Raw genomic sequence first — 16,931 nt, forward strand, 5'->3', positions numbered from 1 at the left:
GGGCAGCGGAGGAAAGGAGGTCCTCCTTCAGAGAGGCCGTCGCGCCGATCAGTGGGCACCGATCGCGGGCCAGACCCCTTTTGAGGCCGCCCCCGGTGCAGGAACCCTCTTTCCCCCCCCCCCCCCCCCCCCCCCTCTCCCACAGGCCGCCCCACCCCTAGCGTTCCCGCCAGCAGCGATCAGGTGTGGACGGCGCCGTCGGGCAGGCCGCTCGGCCCATCCGGGCTGGAGAATCGCTGCTCGGCCGTTACAAACGGCGAGTGGCGATTCTCCCAGCGGCCAGCCATGATTCTCGCGGCGCCGGTTTGGGGGGGACGGTGGGAGAAACGCGTGAGAGTGCCAGGGCGGCGTGGCGGGACTCGCGCGGCGCCCCGGCGATTCTCCCACCCGGCGTGGGCGGGGAGAATTCCGCCTAATATTCCCCAAATCTCTGATCACCAACAGTTCACAGTTCCTCGCCATTTAGAAAATACTCTGATCTATCTTTCTTGTGTCTAAAGTGGAGTATATTATATTTCTTTACATTGAACTCCATCTGCTACAGTTTTGCAGTCGCTTATCAATGTCTTTTTGCAACTTTTTGCAGCCATTTCCATTACTTACTGTGCCACCCAACAGAGTCTCATTTTCAAACTTGGAGGTCCCTCTCTCTATTCCTTTTTCAATGTATTTATAAATATAATGAAATGCTGAGACGCCAGTGCAGATCTCTGGTGACACTATTTGTTGCATCTTTCCAATCCTAGTATGTTGCTATTAGCCCTATTCTTTGCCTCCTAACAAATTATCTACTCATGCCAAATGGTTGCCTTCATTTTTCTAATAGTAGTTTGTGTGTGTAACCCTTTCCTCTCTGATCCCCTTGTCTTAATCAGTAAGAGGATGTGTTATCCACTTATTTTGACCTATTAGCCTCCTGTGATAATTTCTTTATGTTGTGTCACAATAAATCTCTGTTGGAATAAGTGAGGACAGATATAGGAACCATTTCCTTGTTCCTTGCACAGAATTTTGTGAAAGAGGGTGCATAGCTTTTTGGATCACTTTTTAAAAATTAACTAAAAATAATTAAAATCAACCTTGAAGGCCTTCTGATAATTTTCTCTCAATGCAGTTGCTTTGAAATATTTTGTTTGAAAATAAGTGCTGATGTCACCTTTTGAGAATGGCAGAAACTTATCTTTTTTTTGTTCATCATGTAAGTGAGTAATCTGGCCTAGGATGATAATATTAACTGATGGTCATTCAGCTCCATTGTGCTGACTGGACAGGGAAATCCTTTAAGTTTAATCTTTATTAGTACTGGATTCATAACATTAAATTTGAAGACCATGGGCTATGTTTTCATGGGCACCTCTCATTTACCCAAAGATCGTCACTCGCGTGCCCATCTACCCTTTTATTTTTGAAGGTGAAATTCCTTAAAGGAGAGACTTATCAAGTGCAAGGCCCCCGAGGAGTGTAGTGAATAGCTGGCTAACTTGGAATAGTTTTTGCAGTTGACAAAAGTTAAGGTCCAATGTAAACTTGACAAAAACTTTCAAACAGTGGATTAGGTCAACACGGTTCAGCAGAGAGAAGGTAAAATTGTGCAATACTTTTTAGAACAGCCTCTTTCTCATGATGGAGTATATAATTTGGTATTATCAGCAACCGGGAAAGATTTAAATGTGGCCAATAGGAGGCAGTTTTATATCACATGAGAGGAAAATGATCACTTATTTGCAGTTCAAAAGATTTTTTTAACCTATCCGGCACCCTCTTCGTTCACACAGCCACTTGTGAAACATATTATTATGGAGTATATGATGAATATTTGATTTTTAACAGCGCAGGCATCAAAGTGAAAATCTATTATTCCAAAATTATTTAACTTGATAAATCTTGAACTCTGTCTCTCTGCCTTAGATTTTAGTCACACATTAGAATGGGATACTTAAATCTAGTTGGTTTCTATAATAAAAAATATTGTGCAGATTTTCATTTAGCTGACACGGGATGCAACTCGTACAGTTTTGTACCTTGATACTTAGCTACCTGTTGTTTTCAAATGTGTGAAGTCAACACGTATCCTACTTAAAAATCCGTTTTGTTTTGGTAGTGTGGAATATGCGTGCTAATATTCCAATGGAAAATGCAGTACCTAAGGTAATAGAATTGTGGGCTGAATGAAAAAAAGCTACTGCGCATTAGAGCGTGGCATGATTTTGATCTCATCAGCGAGATTTTTATGGCCTGTCATACAAAAGAAATAAAAATTGTATTCAATTATTTTAAAGAGCGCTTTCTTTTATACATTTTTTTTTGGATTGATTTTCTCGTTGCCAATCATTTTGGTTTTAAATTACATTCTTGGGAAATAAGCAACTTCAGGTACAATTTTTATCCTTGAGTTTAAAATTGCGGTGATCTGCCATATTCTCCGGTGCCCGTTTTCGGGCGGGGGTGGGGGATCACGCCACGCCGGCCGGGGGCCTTTGGCAGCGCCCCCCCCCGGCAATTCTCCGGGCCCCGATGGTCCCAGCGGCCGTCGGTTTCTGGCCAATCCCGCCAGCGTGGATTGGACATGGTCCCACACGACGGGACCTGGCTGGTGGGCCGGCTGGTGTGGTCCTTGGGGGGGGCGGAAGTGCAGAGGATTCCGCAACTTCCGGTAGGCCCGACGCCGGAGTGGTTCTGCGCCGTTTTATACGCCGGCGTCAGGCCATCGCGGGGATTTGGGAGAATCCCAGCCCTGATGTTCAACGCAACGTTTTGGCGTTTAGAGCTGTGGATCTTGGGATAAAAGCAGTGAAGAGGCTGGAAGTGACTAATCAAACCACCATAATTGTTACATATGTTTATTTTCACACAGTCAGAATATACAATTGTAACTCTGGTGTTGTCACTCTTTCTCTGCGTCGTTGCCATATGAGGACATTAGATAGAAGTGAGAGGCAGAAGGATGTGTAGGAGGAGAGGCCATGGATGGGCCAGTAAGATTTAAGATGGAAATATTTGAAGAAATTGCTGCTGGCAAAAACTGGGTAATTGTTTTATAAGGGATGCATTAAAGCAATGGGTGGATGACAGGAAAGGTGGTTGGTGGCAGTGCGCAGATAGAAGGTTGATGGTCAAGGCCTGGAGAAATAAGATTTGAACTCTGCAGTGGGAGCCCAAAGGGTTTCTGGCAATGAGGAGGAAAGTAGACAGCTTTGTATGATAGACAAGGAGAAAGAGGACAGCTGGTGAATACTCGTTACATTTTTATTCCAGTTATTTTAAAAATAGATGACAACTAAACTTTCGAAAGAACAGTGTTGCACGTTACAGTGGGCAGCAAGCACAACTGTGGCTTCACAGCGCCAGGGTCCCATGTTCAATTCCCCACTGGGTCATTGGCTGTGCGGAGTCTGCATGTTGTCCCTGGGTCTGCGTGCGTTTCCTCCGGGTGCTCCGGTTTCCTCCCAGATTCCAAAGACGTGCAGGTTAGGTGGATTGGCCATGATAAATTGCCCTTGGTGACCAAAATGGTTAGGAGGGGTTATTGGGTTATGCGGATAGGGTGGTAGTGAGGGCTTAAGTGGGTCGGTGCAGACTCGATGGGCTGAATGGCCTCCTTCTGCGCTGTATGTTCTATGTTGGGCTACTTCCTGTGAACTTTTACAATCTTTTACCTGTTGTAGGTGATGAAAATGCTCCCTTGCTAAATTAGAGCTTTTTTCAGTATCTCTGGCATTTTGTTTCAGGAAAGTGGGAATGGCTGAGTAATGTACCTTCATTGAACCCACCCTGTGATGGTGCCGTGAGCTATTATTCGCAGTTTGGGAAGCCGCTGGATTTCATGGAGACGAGTGATGGTTCCCTCTTTAAAAAGGTTTTCACTGACCACCTACAGACAGTAGAGTGGAAGGATCCCCAAAATGAACTTCTGTCCATAACCGATGAAGATGGGAAAAAGTACCATCGGATCCTGCCATCTTTCTTTGAGTTGATTGATTGTTTATCATCGCAAGGCAGAGAATTTGCTATAATACTTCGAACATTTGGGTCGGATTTGTCTAGAACTTTAAAAACCATCCAGGTCACCCTGTCAGGTCAACATCCTCAGTATCAACATCTTCAAATGAAACACGTAAGTGAAGTTCAATGTTCAATCAAATAAATGCATAAGCTTAGTGAATATGCATCAAAGTTTGTTCAATACAATATTTACACACCGCCTAATCCCAATGCAAAAATTGATTTAAAAATCCATTTATTATATCAATGGGGAATACCATGGGTGGGATTCTCCGACCCCCCGCCAGGTCGGAGAACCTCCAGGGGGCGGCGTGAATCGCGCCCCGCCGGCCGTCAAATTCTCCGGCACCGAAAATTCGGCTGGGGCGGGAATCGCGCCAGTCGGCGGGCGACCCCCCCCCCCCCCCCCCCCGGGCCGATTCTCCGGCCCGCAATGGGCCGAAGTCCCGCTGCTGTCATGTCAGTCCCGCCGGTGTGAATCAAACCACCTACCTTCCCGGCGGGACTGGCGGCGCAGGCGGGCTACGGGTTCCTGGGTGGGCCGTGGGGCGATCTGGCCCCGGGGGGATGCCCCACGATGGCCTGGCCCGCGATCGGGGCCCACTGATCCGCGGGCGGGCCTGTGCCGTGGGGGCACTCTTCTTTCCGCCTCGGCCCCAACCTCCGCGATGGCTGATGCGGAAGTGACCCCCCCGCGCATGCGCGGGAATGACGTCAGCAGCCGCTGATGCTCCCGCGCATGCGCGGACTTCCGCCGCCCGGCGCAGTCCCTTCGGCCCTGGCTGGCGTGGCGTCAAAGGCCTTTCCCGACGGCCGGCGGCGCGCCAACCACTCTGGCGCGGGCCTAGCCCCTCAAGGTGAGGGCTTGGCCCTAAAGGTGCGGAGAAATCTGCACCTTTGGGGCGGCCCGACGTCAGAGTGGTTCCCGCCGGGACCCCCCCGCCCCGCCGGGTAGGGGAGAATCCCGGCCCAGATTCTCCCTGAAATACCAGATGTACTGTTAATTAAATGTGCAGCATAACACGCAAGTAGCTAAATTTCCTCTTTTCAAATTCACCAGCACGTAACAAATGTAATAATTTGTATGGATTGAATTAGATATTACAGTTAGGAATGTTTGCAGTTACAGAGAATCAAAATTTCTAAAATAGTGGCCCAATAAAACTATAGTTCCTATTCATTCCTGATATTTTCCTGAACCGAAAAAACATGAATTTTCCACATCTGGGGTGAAATTTAACGAAAGTGACAGGGGGACTTGAAGTCCACCACCAAAACTAGCAGCACCCCTGCCAACCCAATCTCCTGAGAACCCGAAGGAAATTAAAGTCCCGAATTGGCAGCAGGGACCTAACTGACTAGTTCCATTGGGAACATTTAATCACTGTGCTTTCCCTAGAAGAGCAAAAACTCTTCCCCTGAGAGGCAGGCAGCTCTCCATTGCCAATAGCACAACTTGGAGTAGTGGCTGCTGCCATTAATACTCTTGGGTCTGCATCAGAGTTCATCTTTGGATCTCTGAAGAAAGGTAAGTGACGGTCGGTAGCATGCAGGGAGTGGGTTGCTGGCAAGAGATTGGGAGGCAGAGGGATTGGTGGGAAGAGCATGGGGGTGAGTCTCAGGATCTTCCTCACCCCGCCCATTCCTAAAGTTGGGTGCCTCAATTAGGCATAGATTGCCTGTGAATGAGAGACTCCACCTCCCCCTTAAGACTGGTGGCAAACCCCATTGGTTTGAATACCAGTAGTGGCAGCATGAGGCTATTAAGTGGGCAATAATCTCACTTAAGGCCACAATTAGCACCCAGGTGGAAAGTTAGTCCGGAACCCTTACTGCCCCATACTTAATTGAGAGGAGGCAGGAGGTGGCAGGATTCCAACCCTACACCCTCCTGTCCCACCTCAAACTCGCCTCGGGAGAGGGAGGCATTCAATTCCGCCCCTAGAGTTTCATGTCTTGGCATCCATCTGGAGGAAAATACTAAATCAGTCAAGTCAACTCGTACTGCTGTCATGCATCTCATTGTAGTTGGCTCAGAAAGAAAACTGGAAAATACCTGCTGTGGGTGGTCTACTTGGTGCTTTTTGCACAATGGAACTTAGAGTGACTGGTGAAGGAGAATGAAAAACGGATTTAGTTAATAACTTTGTTGAAAGGTTAAAACATATCATTCTATGTGTATGTGTGTGTTTAAACACTGCATAACAATTATAAATAACTTGGTTTGTTCCAAGTGAAAAGATAAATATTGCAGGCGCTATAAATATGAAACAAAAACAAAAATGCTGGATATCGGCACGGTAGCACAGTGTTCACAGCGCCAGGGCCCCAGGTTCGATTCCTGGCTTGGGTTACGGTCTGTGCAGAGTCTGAATTTTCTCCCTGTGTCTGCGTGGGTTTCCTCCGGGTACTCCAGTTTCCTCCCACAAGTCCCGAAAGACATGCTATTGGGTAACTTGGGACATTCTGAATTCTCCCTCTGTACCCCAACAGGTGCCGGAATGTGGAAACTGGGGGCTTTTCACAGCAACTTCATTGCAGTATTAATGTCAGCCTACTTGTGACAATAAAGATTATTATTATCTAAAACTGTGAATTAGTTGGCATTTGTGGTGACAACAGATAAGTTAATGTTTTTGATGTGGATCCTTTTTTTCGAAGTGGAGCCAGCCTGCAGAACATTTTTGTTCTCCGTGTGTTTCTAGCATTTTCTGGTTTTGTTTGTTTCCGTTTGGTTTGTTAACAATTTGATGTGTATGTAAAGATACAATTCGGTTTTTGAGAAAGCCACAAACACAGAATTCTTCTAGTCTCAGGTGTCAGGCTTCAGTAAAACATTAACTACCAAATGTTGTCCTTATTTTTTCCAATAGCTTCCATTGAGAATAGCCCCAGGTAAAATTCGTTGTAACAAAAAGAATGTTGTGCTGACCTTGGGATCTGAGCGGATTTCTACACAGTCAAGTCCTAGAGCTGTATATCATTACTTCTCTTCATTGGAAGGAATTGTCGGCTTTCAGGATCATTTTGACTGGTGAGTCTTGGAAGTTAATTGTCCACTGCAGATTTAATGGGCTGGATTCTCCATCAGCGGGATCCTCCATTTCGCCAGCATCGCACTCATGCCCGCGGATTTCCTGACAGCGTGGGAATGTCCACAATGGGAAACCCCATTGGCCGGCTGCCAGGATGGAGAATCTCACTGCCAGCGAGAAAAAGGGTGCGACGTGACGGAGAATTCGGACCAATATTTTTAGTATAATTAGTTTTTTACAAAATCAAAAAGAATGAAATACGAAATAATAACAATTACAAATTGCACCTGCTGTAGATCTCTTCTCTGGTTCAATGCTGTTGAATCATTGCAGTGCATCCCTTACCCAGCATTGGTGATCATCCAAAAATTGTGGTTGATTTTAACTGTTCATGCTGAGCAGGAAATGGGTCAGAGAGGATTCACTGCCCATCTTATACCAGTTTCCAGTAGGGGAAAGGGCTTTTGTTGTTTCATGTTCCAAAAAGTAAATTATATCCAATATCACTCATGTATTTGTTTACTGTTCAGCAAACCTGCCTAGTAGTTTAGAGGTTAATTCACTGGTTTATGATGTTTATTCTTCCGCCTGTCTTAAAGATATGAAAACCACATGGTGGCATGCGATATATTAATTTAAATACTAAGACATTGTTCTCTGTTCAGTCTGTGTGGTTGGAACACTTACCGAGGTATTGGGCAAGTAAAGTATGATGGGAGAGAGGATTGTTTTCAGGAACAGTCTGTGATGCTGAACCTGAGGAAAAGACCTAGTGTAAAATGTCAAGCATAATGTGGTTTAGGTCCGTGGCAGAGCCAGTGTGGGAAATGTGGAGGAGTCATGACACTCTCCCAACCTCTTGACTTTGAAGCCAGCCTATTTTGTATGTCAGGACTCCAAATAATGGACTCAAATTTTAACTTCTTGATTTGAAAAAATGAAAGTGACTCCTACAGTTTTCCATTCATTAAATAAAATCTTAGTATCATGAGCATGTTAACAATTTTGCTATTACTAGAAAATGGTGATGATGCTTTCAGGTCATTTAATACCAAACCTCCTAGCTGTGACTAGGTTTTCATTTATTTAGCGTGCTTAAGCAGGTGCATGACCGAAGTATCAGAATATTTCATTGATTCTGAAAGAAGTCTAATGCTTTTCTATGTCCCTCATTTTTTTTCAGGTGGGCTCGAAATAACTTCTCAAATCATGGTGGTAAACCATTTTGGATTGATCCTTCTGAAACTGAAATACAGCATATCTTTATAGATGACAATATCCGTCTGAATGATGCTGAGAGCATCGTTCATCCACAGGTACAACACTACTCGGAGTATTGATTTAGAATGTGTAAAGTAGAATGTATACTAATGATTGGATCCTACAGCTGACTGACAAATTCTGGAAGCAAAATAACTTGCTGCTGTGCATGGTTTCTCTGTAGATTTCGAGGGGGCGATTCTCCGATATGGAGCCTAAGTGTTTGCGCCGTTGTGAACGCCGTCACGTTTCACGACGGCGCAAACCAGGTCCTGGTACGACTGATTCTGGCCCCAACCCAGCACGGCGCTGGAGCGGTTCATGCCGCTCCTCCCTCCATTTGCAGCGCGCCAACCCGCACATGTGCAATTGGGCCGCGCCAACCTGCGCATGCACGGAGGACTTCTTTTGCGTGCCGGCCCCGACTTAACATGGAGTCGGTGTTCAGGGGCCGGCGTGCCAGAAAGTAGGCTCGGGGGGGGGGGGGGGGGAAGAAGAGGCCGGCCCGCCGATCGGTGGACCCCGATCGCGGGCCAGACCCCATCGGTATTCCCCCCCCCCCCCCACATCCCGCACCCCGGCCATTCCCGCAGAGTTCCCGCCGGCAGCGACCAGGGGTGAACGGCGCCGGCGGGACTCTGTCGTATCGGCGCGGCCACTCGGCCCATCCGGGTCGGAGAATCGGCGGCCCCACCGATGCCAGCGCCACGCCAAACACGGTGGTGCAAATGGCAGCGATTCTCCACACCTCGGAGAATTGCGCGCTGGCGTGGTTGCGCCGATTCTCTGGCCTGGCACGGGGCTCGGAGAATCGCCACCCATGCTTTGCCAATGTGCTGCTGGAACTGTTGTGATCAATAACCTCTTCTTCAGATGCATTTCCTATTGGATTCAGTGGCTGCCTTCTGGGAGCTGGGGGGAATCCATGGTTGTACTGCTGTTTTCTTTCAATAGTTTCTTTTGTGATGTTACTGTTGACCTGTGTCTGGCCTGAGAACAATCTCCTGCCAGTCATCAAGCAGTGGACCAAATAATTTCAGCTGCCTAAATCTCCCTTTGCACCCCATGGTATTTAATGACTCATTACTTTGCTTCTGCTGGTGCTTCTGTTAGACATTTACCAGGGCTGCAAGATTCCATCAATAATCTGCTCTATGGAATATCTCTTTTTTTTTTTTAAATTTAGAGTACCCAATTATTTATTTATTTATTTTTCCAATTAAGGGGCAGTTTAGCGTGTGCAATCCACCTAACCTGCACATCTTTGGGTTGTGGGGGTGAAACCCACGCAGACACTGGGAGAATGTGCAAACTCCACACGGACAGTGACCCAGGGCCGGGATTCGAACCCGGATCCTCAGTGCCGCAGTCCCAGTGCTAACCCCTGTGCCACGTGCCGCCCACTATGGAACATCTCTACTCTCCCTGCTCATCATGTCTCCGTCCAACAGCTCTTTGTCACGGTTCCTTCAATTGGATTCCAGGTTTACCCTGGATTCTGATGACTTCCTCACTGTCTCTGAACATCCCTAAAGTTCCTTCCTTGTACGAGCCACCGCATTGTTTTTGTTTGTTTGTTTGTTTTGTTACATTTGCAGAGCGAGAAAAAAGGCCCTCTGCAAAGAGCCTTGACATAGTGAAAACGAACAGTGGGAAAGAATAAACATGTTAATAAGGCACTTCTCCTATTAGCTCTGTTTGCCCATGCTACACGTGTTCAACTGAACTACCGTGGCTCTAACCCACGCCTCCCTTGGGTGCTGCTGCTGTCGGTTTCCTGCGCTGTTCCCTGAGAGTCTGCAAGCGACTTGAGCCACTGCATTGTTTACCTCAACCACACTGACAATCTAAAATTGGCAATCTTCACTCATCAAATTCCTGCTTTGACTTCCTTGCTTATCCCTCTCCAACCAGTAGATGTAATTTTACAGGGTTTATGTCCACATATTAGCTGTCCTTGTATCGATCATCTCCTATCACTGCCCTACATCTTCTTCCACCTCTTGATTCTCATGCCCTGTTTTCTCCCCACTCCCCTCTTTTCTTTCAGCAACCTACCTTTAGGATAACCCACTTTACCTGATTCTGTTCTCCAGCTCTACATATTCTTTGGTGCCACTCTAACCTTGCTACCAATAGCAAAACCACAGCTAACAAGGTCATTTTCTCTTTCTAACTCTTTCCACCGTTAAAAGCTATTTCAAAAGCAGTACCTTTAACTAAATTTTCAGTCACCTCTCCTAACCACCAAACGCTTGTTATCTATTTCCCTACATCTCTATGAAACACTTCGGGATCTTTATTATATCAAAAACATTGTGAAAATGCAAATTGTTATTGTTGATTGAGAGCCATATTATTACCTGTTGATTGAGAGCCATATTATTACCTGTAAGAACATTCTGTTTACCTAATGAGAAATAACTTTTGACATTTGTTTAAAGACGTTCTGTTATCATAAGATCATTTGCATACATTATATTTTGTTCAACACCCTTTTTGTGTATTTTGTTTTACTTTCTTTTTCCGATTCCGTATACTTGGATGATATGTATTTTCATAGTGCACAGTGTAAACAAACAACGAGCTCCCAGAACTCTGCAATGTTATTTGGAATTCCCTGTTAGCAGTTGAGCCAGAGCAGTCCTGAATCAGTCACTGGCTCAAGCCAAGACCTGATTGGGCTCATTGCAAAAACTAACCCCTTCATTCTAACAACCATATCAGTTCCAGCAGTGCTCACTGTTCGAACAAGATATTCCAAAAAGAATCAATATAAATGGGCATCAGTGAGAGCATGTTAAAGGTGATATTTTCTTTATCAATAGCCATAACACACCCTGCTGAATGATCAAATTCCAACAGCTTCTCTATTGTCCGTTTTGAGTTCTACAGAAAAGTGTAGCTTAACAATTGTTTCCTTTGCAGCCTTGAATAAAAGACTTGGGTTAACCAATAAATCCCTGCACTGCATCTAGATTTCACAGTTCAATACTACTACATGCTGCTATATAACAATATAGAAAATACTTACTTTAAAATTTGGGGTGCATTCTGGATCTGCATCATAAAACATTCTTGGTAGGAAGTACAACGAAAAATTTAAACGATTGATGAATAATAATTCCAGATGAGTGCATTCGGGTTGAAAAACTAATTGGACTGAGCTCCTCAAGATGGCATCACAGTGTTCAATTGTTTTCACAAAAAATGTGCAAAGTTTAAAAAGAGGTTTGCCAAAGTTAGTAGAAAGGCAACATGTTGTTTAGAGGATGGAATTTCTTTGCAAGTTTTATTCTGCGAGAAGTCAGCAGAACTATTAATATCAAATCTGAGAAAGTTGAGGTTAGAGGAAGATTGGATATGAAAGCCTAATCACTGCCATCAACACCTTGTTCCTTTAACTCTAAACTGAACAGGATGGAACCCTTACTGGCAGGAATATAATGACAATCCATGACTATTTTATGGTAAGGTAAAATCTCCATAGTCCCAGATGACCCTTTGAGGGGGAGAGCTGACTGGCGGTGATTTAACCTGAAGATCACCACACCTCAGGCGAGGGGCAAGGTTGAGAAGGCAGGGCTTTCATGAATAACGGTCAGGGAATTGAACCCGCGCCGCGCTGTTCGCCTTGCTCTCCATCACGGACCAGCTGTCTAGCCAACTGAGCTAAACCGGCCCCAAACCACTCTCTTGAATTTGCTAAGCTACGGACTATTTATGATGTACTCTCTTACTTTGACTGTTAAATGCTTCACTTCGATCGAGCCCTATTCCTTATAAATGATGCAGTTTTTTAAATGGGTATGTTTCATTGTTAATTTATATTTTCTTCACAAACACTGGTGTTTTTCACATCCAGAATTAAAAGGAGAAAAACAATGTTTGCAGTGAAATATTAATTCACAAGATACCAAAGATTAAACGCTTCCACCCTAAATCATCTCATCATTCTTTTTAATGTGTTTCCTGTTCTCTGCTTGTAATTTGATTATGTCATGATTGCAATATGCACATTTTAGTTATTTCTGGCCCTTCATGCAGCTGTCCATCCTTATTTAGATATCTAAACTCACCATGCAGATTTACCACTAATCCACTAAAGTACTTTATCCATTTTTGTTGTAATGTGACACCAGTGATATGATAAAACACCAATGATATGATAAAACATCTAATAGAAAGTATAGTTAAGTATTCATGATCCATGCTTTCAGTCATGGTGAGGTTTTCCGTAACCCAAATGACCAAATTATCATGTGAAGATTCATTATTGTCTCAGAGGAGAAATTAACAGGTAACAGACTAATTTTTTCTTTGTCCATTGAGGACCTCCGAACATAGAAAGCATGAATTAGAGACGGTATTTGGACCATCCGACCCACTTCTTTATCTGCAGACTCACCTGATGGACATTGGATTGGATCGCACATATTAAATTTCTTGAAGGAAACTTGTATAAAATGTCTTCCTAATCACAAATAATGGAATGAAGCTTCAGACAGTCTGCTCTTCCCTATACCTACAGGTTCAATCCTTTCTGAGTGCTTTCTACAGATAACAGTTCGTAGAATCATAGTTACATTAGCTCCGTACCTGCAAATGGGCAAATGGCTTTTAATCACAGCTCCTACACACATACTGGGCGGGATTCTCTGTCTCGCCAGCCCAGTTTTCCTGAGTGGTGCGCCCTCACCGGCAGCGGGATTCTCCGTTCTCGCAGTTGGCCAATGGGTGTTCCCATTGTGGCCACTCCATGCCATTGGGAAACCCCCAAATTGTTACGTGTCTGGACCAGAACCCCAACTTTGGTTAAGATCCCGGATTAGAACCAAACCATTTGCATTTGGTAAAACTGTGAGGAAATATTACTGCATCACAGGAGTGATAACATTAACCTGGATCAGCTTTTGCATTAAAACAAACTTTAATTTGAACACCGAATTAAGCACATTAGCAACAAAGGAAATAGCTTAACAGGTACAACATTTAACTTGCTTCCTGAAACCTGCCTCTACACTCCAATGAAGCAACCCCATATATTTCAAATACCGCTTACCATATAAAGTTAAAGGATCCACTTGCTTATCTTGGTGAAGGGTCCTTGGAGAGGGAAACCTTTTTTAAGGATCAAGCTGAAAACTTTCTCATCTTAGAGTCTTGGAAGCAACTCCTTTGTCCTGACGGACCTGGCCCCTCTCATTAGCTACACCAGCTGCACTCAAAAACACACAGTATGTTTTTTTCTCTTGTTCCAAAATGTGCCTTGATTTGTTTAGCCAGGCTCAAACTGTTACAACATTACATTAGCTCTCTATCTGCAAATAGGTAAATGGCTTTTAATCACAGCTCTCGCAGACATACTGTCTGTAAGCATTTTAACATGGTTTTAAAACATAGAACATTACAGAGCAGTACAGGCCCTTAGGCCCTCGATGTTGCGCCGACCTGTGAAATCACTCTAAAGCCCATCTACACTATTCCCTTATCGTCCATATGTCTATCCAATGACCTCAAGAAAGTCCTTCGTGTTGGCGAGCCCACTACTGTTGCAGGCAGGGCATTCCACGCCCGTACTATTCTCTGAGTAAAGAACCTACCTCTGACATCTGTCCTATATCTATCTCCCCTCAATTTAAAGCTATGTCCCCTCGTGCTAGACATCACCATCCGAGGAAAAAGACTCTCACTGTCCACCCTATCCAATCCTCTGATCATCTTGTATGCCTCAATTAAGTCACCTCTTAACCTTCTTCTCTCTTACGAAAACAGCCTCAAGTCCCTCAGCCTTTCCTCATAAGATCTTCCCTCCTTACCAGGCAACATTCTGGTAAATCTCCTCTGCACCCTTTCCAATGCTTCCACGACCTTCCTATAATGCGGCGACCAGAATGCTCACAATACTCCAAATGCGGCCGCACCAGAGTTTTGTACAGCTGCAACATGACATCATGGCTCCGAAAGTCAGTCTCTCTACCAATAAAAGCTAACACACCGTATGCCTTTTTAACAACCCTCTCAACCTGGGTGGCAACTTTCAGGGATCTATGTACATGGACTCCGAGATCTCTCTGCACATCCACACTGCCAAGAATCTTACCATTAGCCCAGTACTCTGTCTTCCTGTTATTCCTTCCAAAATGAATCACCTCACACTTTTCTGCATTAAACTCCATTTGCCACCTCTCAGCCCAGCGCTGCAGCTTATCTATGTCCCTCTGTAACTTGTAACATCCGTCCGCACTGTCCACAACTCCACCGACTTTAGTATCATCTGCAAATTTACTCACCCATCCTTCTACACCCTCCCCCAGGTCATTTATAAAAATGACAAATAGCAGTGGCCCCAAAACAGATCCTTGTGATACACCACTAGTAACTGGACTCCAGTCTGAACATTTCCCATCAACCACCACCCTTTGTCTTCTTCCAGCTAGCCAATTTCTGATCCAAACTGCTAAATCACCCTGAATCCCATGCCTCCGTATTTTCTGCAGTAGCCTACCGTGGGGAACCTTATCAAACGCTTTACTGAAATCCATATACACCATGTTATAACCTGCCTACTTACCATTGGCTGGGGACTAATGACAATCCCACAATCCTGTGGGAGTATGAGATTCCCCAATGAGGGGGGCGGAGAAACCATTAGTAAACTCCTAGTATAAATAAAGTTGGTCAGTTTAGGAACCAGTATATATATATATATATATATTTATATATTTATATATATTTATATATTTATTTATATATATATATATATATATATTTATTTATATATATATATATATATATATAACATGTTATAGTAAATAAATGTTATTACTTTGTATCCTTAAAACTCGTGCTGGATTCTTCATGGCCCTCACAAAACTGGCGATGAAGGTAAAAGTGAATAGCTGTCTACACTGCTGAAGCCACCTCCCTGGATTTTTGTTGGATACAGGTTGGAAGTTGTTTTCTATTATACCATGCCTCTGTACGGACGTTTGGATGTTTTTGATGCTGCGCTGGAAAGCTGGAACCAGTACACAACGGATGCGTTACTATTTCCGGGCAAACAATATCACCGAAAACGAGCGCCAGGTGGTCATATTGCTCACCGCCTGCGGCCCGCATGCGTTTGGGGTGATTAGGAGCCTTACGTACCCAGCTGCGCCGGACACCCAAACGTTTGATGAACTTGTGAATACAGTGGGGCAACATTTTAACCCAACCCCGTCCACGATAGTCCAGCGTTACCGGTTTAATACCGCTGAGAGGACCCCTGGAGAATCTCTTGCCGATTTTCTATCCAGGCTACGCAGGATTGCGGAGTACTGTGACTATGGTGAGACCTTGTCAGAAATGTGACGCGACCGTTTGGTTTGCGGTATTAACAATGCGGCCACCCAGAGAAAGTTGTTAGCTGAGCCAACATTGACTTTTCAATAGGCCATTCAAATAGTATTGTCCCAAGAGAGCGCAGAACGAGGAGTGCAGGAGCTACAGGGAATGGAAGTGCATGCCTTGGGGCGCAACCCCTTCCATCCGAAAACGTCCCCCCGCATTCCTTGGGCGAGGCAACATCCGGACCGACACCAGTGGCCGTCGGACATTCCTCCCCGAAGGGAGCCTTCTCCAGAACCAATGGATGAGGAGCCATGTCCGTGTCAGACTTGCAGGCGCCGACCCCGTCGCGGACGGTGGTCCTTGGGGCGCCAGAGGCGCCGTCGTTCCGACCAAAACTGGGACCAGCCCAGGGGTCGTAACTGGGACCAGCCCAGGGGCCGTACATTCCATGTGGGTGAACCTGCGGCGACTACTCCCGAGGACGTGGAGACGGAGGACGACTGCCTGCAGTTGCATTGTGTGGCAGCTCCCCGTGTAGCCCCCATTAAGGTGACAGTACGGGTCAATGGCCACCCGCTTGAGATGGAGTTGGACACTGGCGCAGCAGTCTCCGTGATCGCCCAGAGGACATTCGACCGCATCAAGCAGGGTATACAGACCCTTACATTAACCGACTCACAGGCCAGGTTGGCCACCTACACTGGGGAACCACTGGACATTGCAGAAACTACAATGACCCCTGTTGTTTATTGACGCCAGGAGGGGCGTTTCCCACTTATCGTGGTGCGCGGCCATGGGCCCAGCCTGTTGGGTCAGGACTGGTTGCGCCATTTGCGGTTGCAATGGCAGCACATCCTCCAAACAGTTTCTGAAGGGTTGACTGAGGTGCTAGGACGATACCCAGATGTATTCCAGCCTGGTTTGGGGAAAATAAAAGGGGCCGTAGCCCGTATGCAAGTCTAACCAGGAGCCACGCTGCGCTATTTCCGGGCGCGCCCAGTGCCTTACGCCTTGCTCGAGAAGGTAGAAGGGGAGCTCGTTTGGAGAGTTTGGGTATTATCAGGCCCGTCCTTTTTGCTGACTGGGCAGCACCAATTGTACCTGTAATGAAGCCAGATGCCACAGTTCGCTTGTGTGGCGACTATAATCTTACAGTGAATACGGTTTCCCGACTCGACCGATATCCAATGCCTCGCATAGAGGATCTCTACGCGAAGCTTGCAGGTGGACTCTCGTTCACAAAATTAGATATGAGTCACGCCTACCTGCAGTTGGAGCTGGACCCTGCCTCCCGACCAT

The 16,931-nt window shown here is 45.6% G+C and overlaps 1 protein-coding gene across 2 annotated transcripts in view; it reads left to right on the forward strand.

Annotated features, from left to right (window-relative positions):
- LOC140388485 (uncharacterized) overlaps window positions 1-16,931 on the forward strand; it is a 51,366-nt gene that overhangs the window by 18,513 nt on the left and 15,922 nt on the right. For both annotated transcript variants that reach the window (XM_072472757.1, XM_072472756.1), the window contains 3 exons: window positions 3,729-4,114; window positions 6,876-7,036; window positions 8,221-8,353. In XM_072472757.1, the coding sequence (XP_072328858.1) occupies window positions 3,729-4,114; window positions 6,876-7,036; window positions 8,221-8,353 (680 nt within the window). The remainder of the gene's footprint in view (window positions 1-3,728; window positions 4,115-6,875; window positions 7,037-8,220; window positions 8,354-16,931) is intronic.

This window comes from Scyliorhinus torazame, chromosome 13 (assembly GCF_047496885.1).
Source record: "Scyliorhinus torazame isolate Kashiwa2021f chromosome 13, sScyTor2.1, whole genome shotgun sequence".
NCBI classification, from domain to species: domain Eukaryota; kingdom Metazoa; phylum Chordata; class Chondrichthyes; order Carcharhiniformes; family Scyliorhinidae; genus Scyliorhinus; species Scyliorhinus torazame.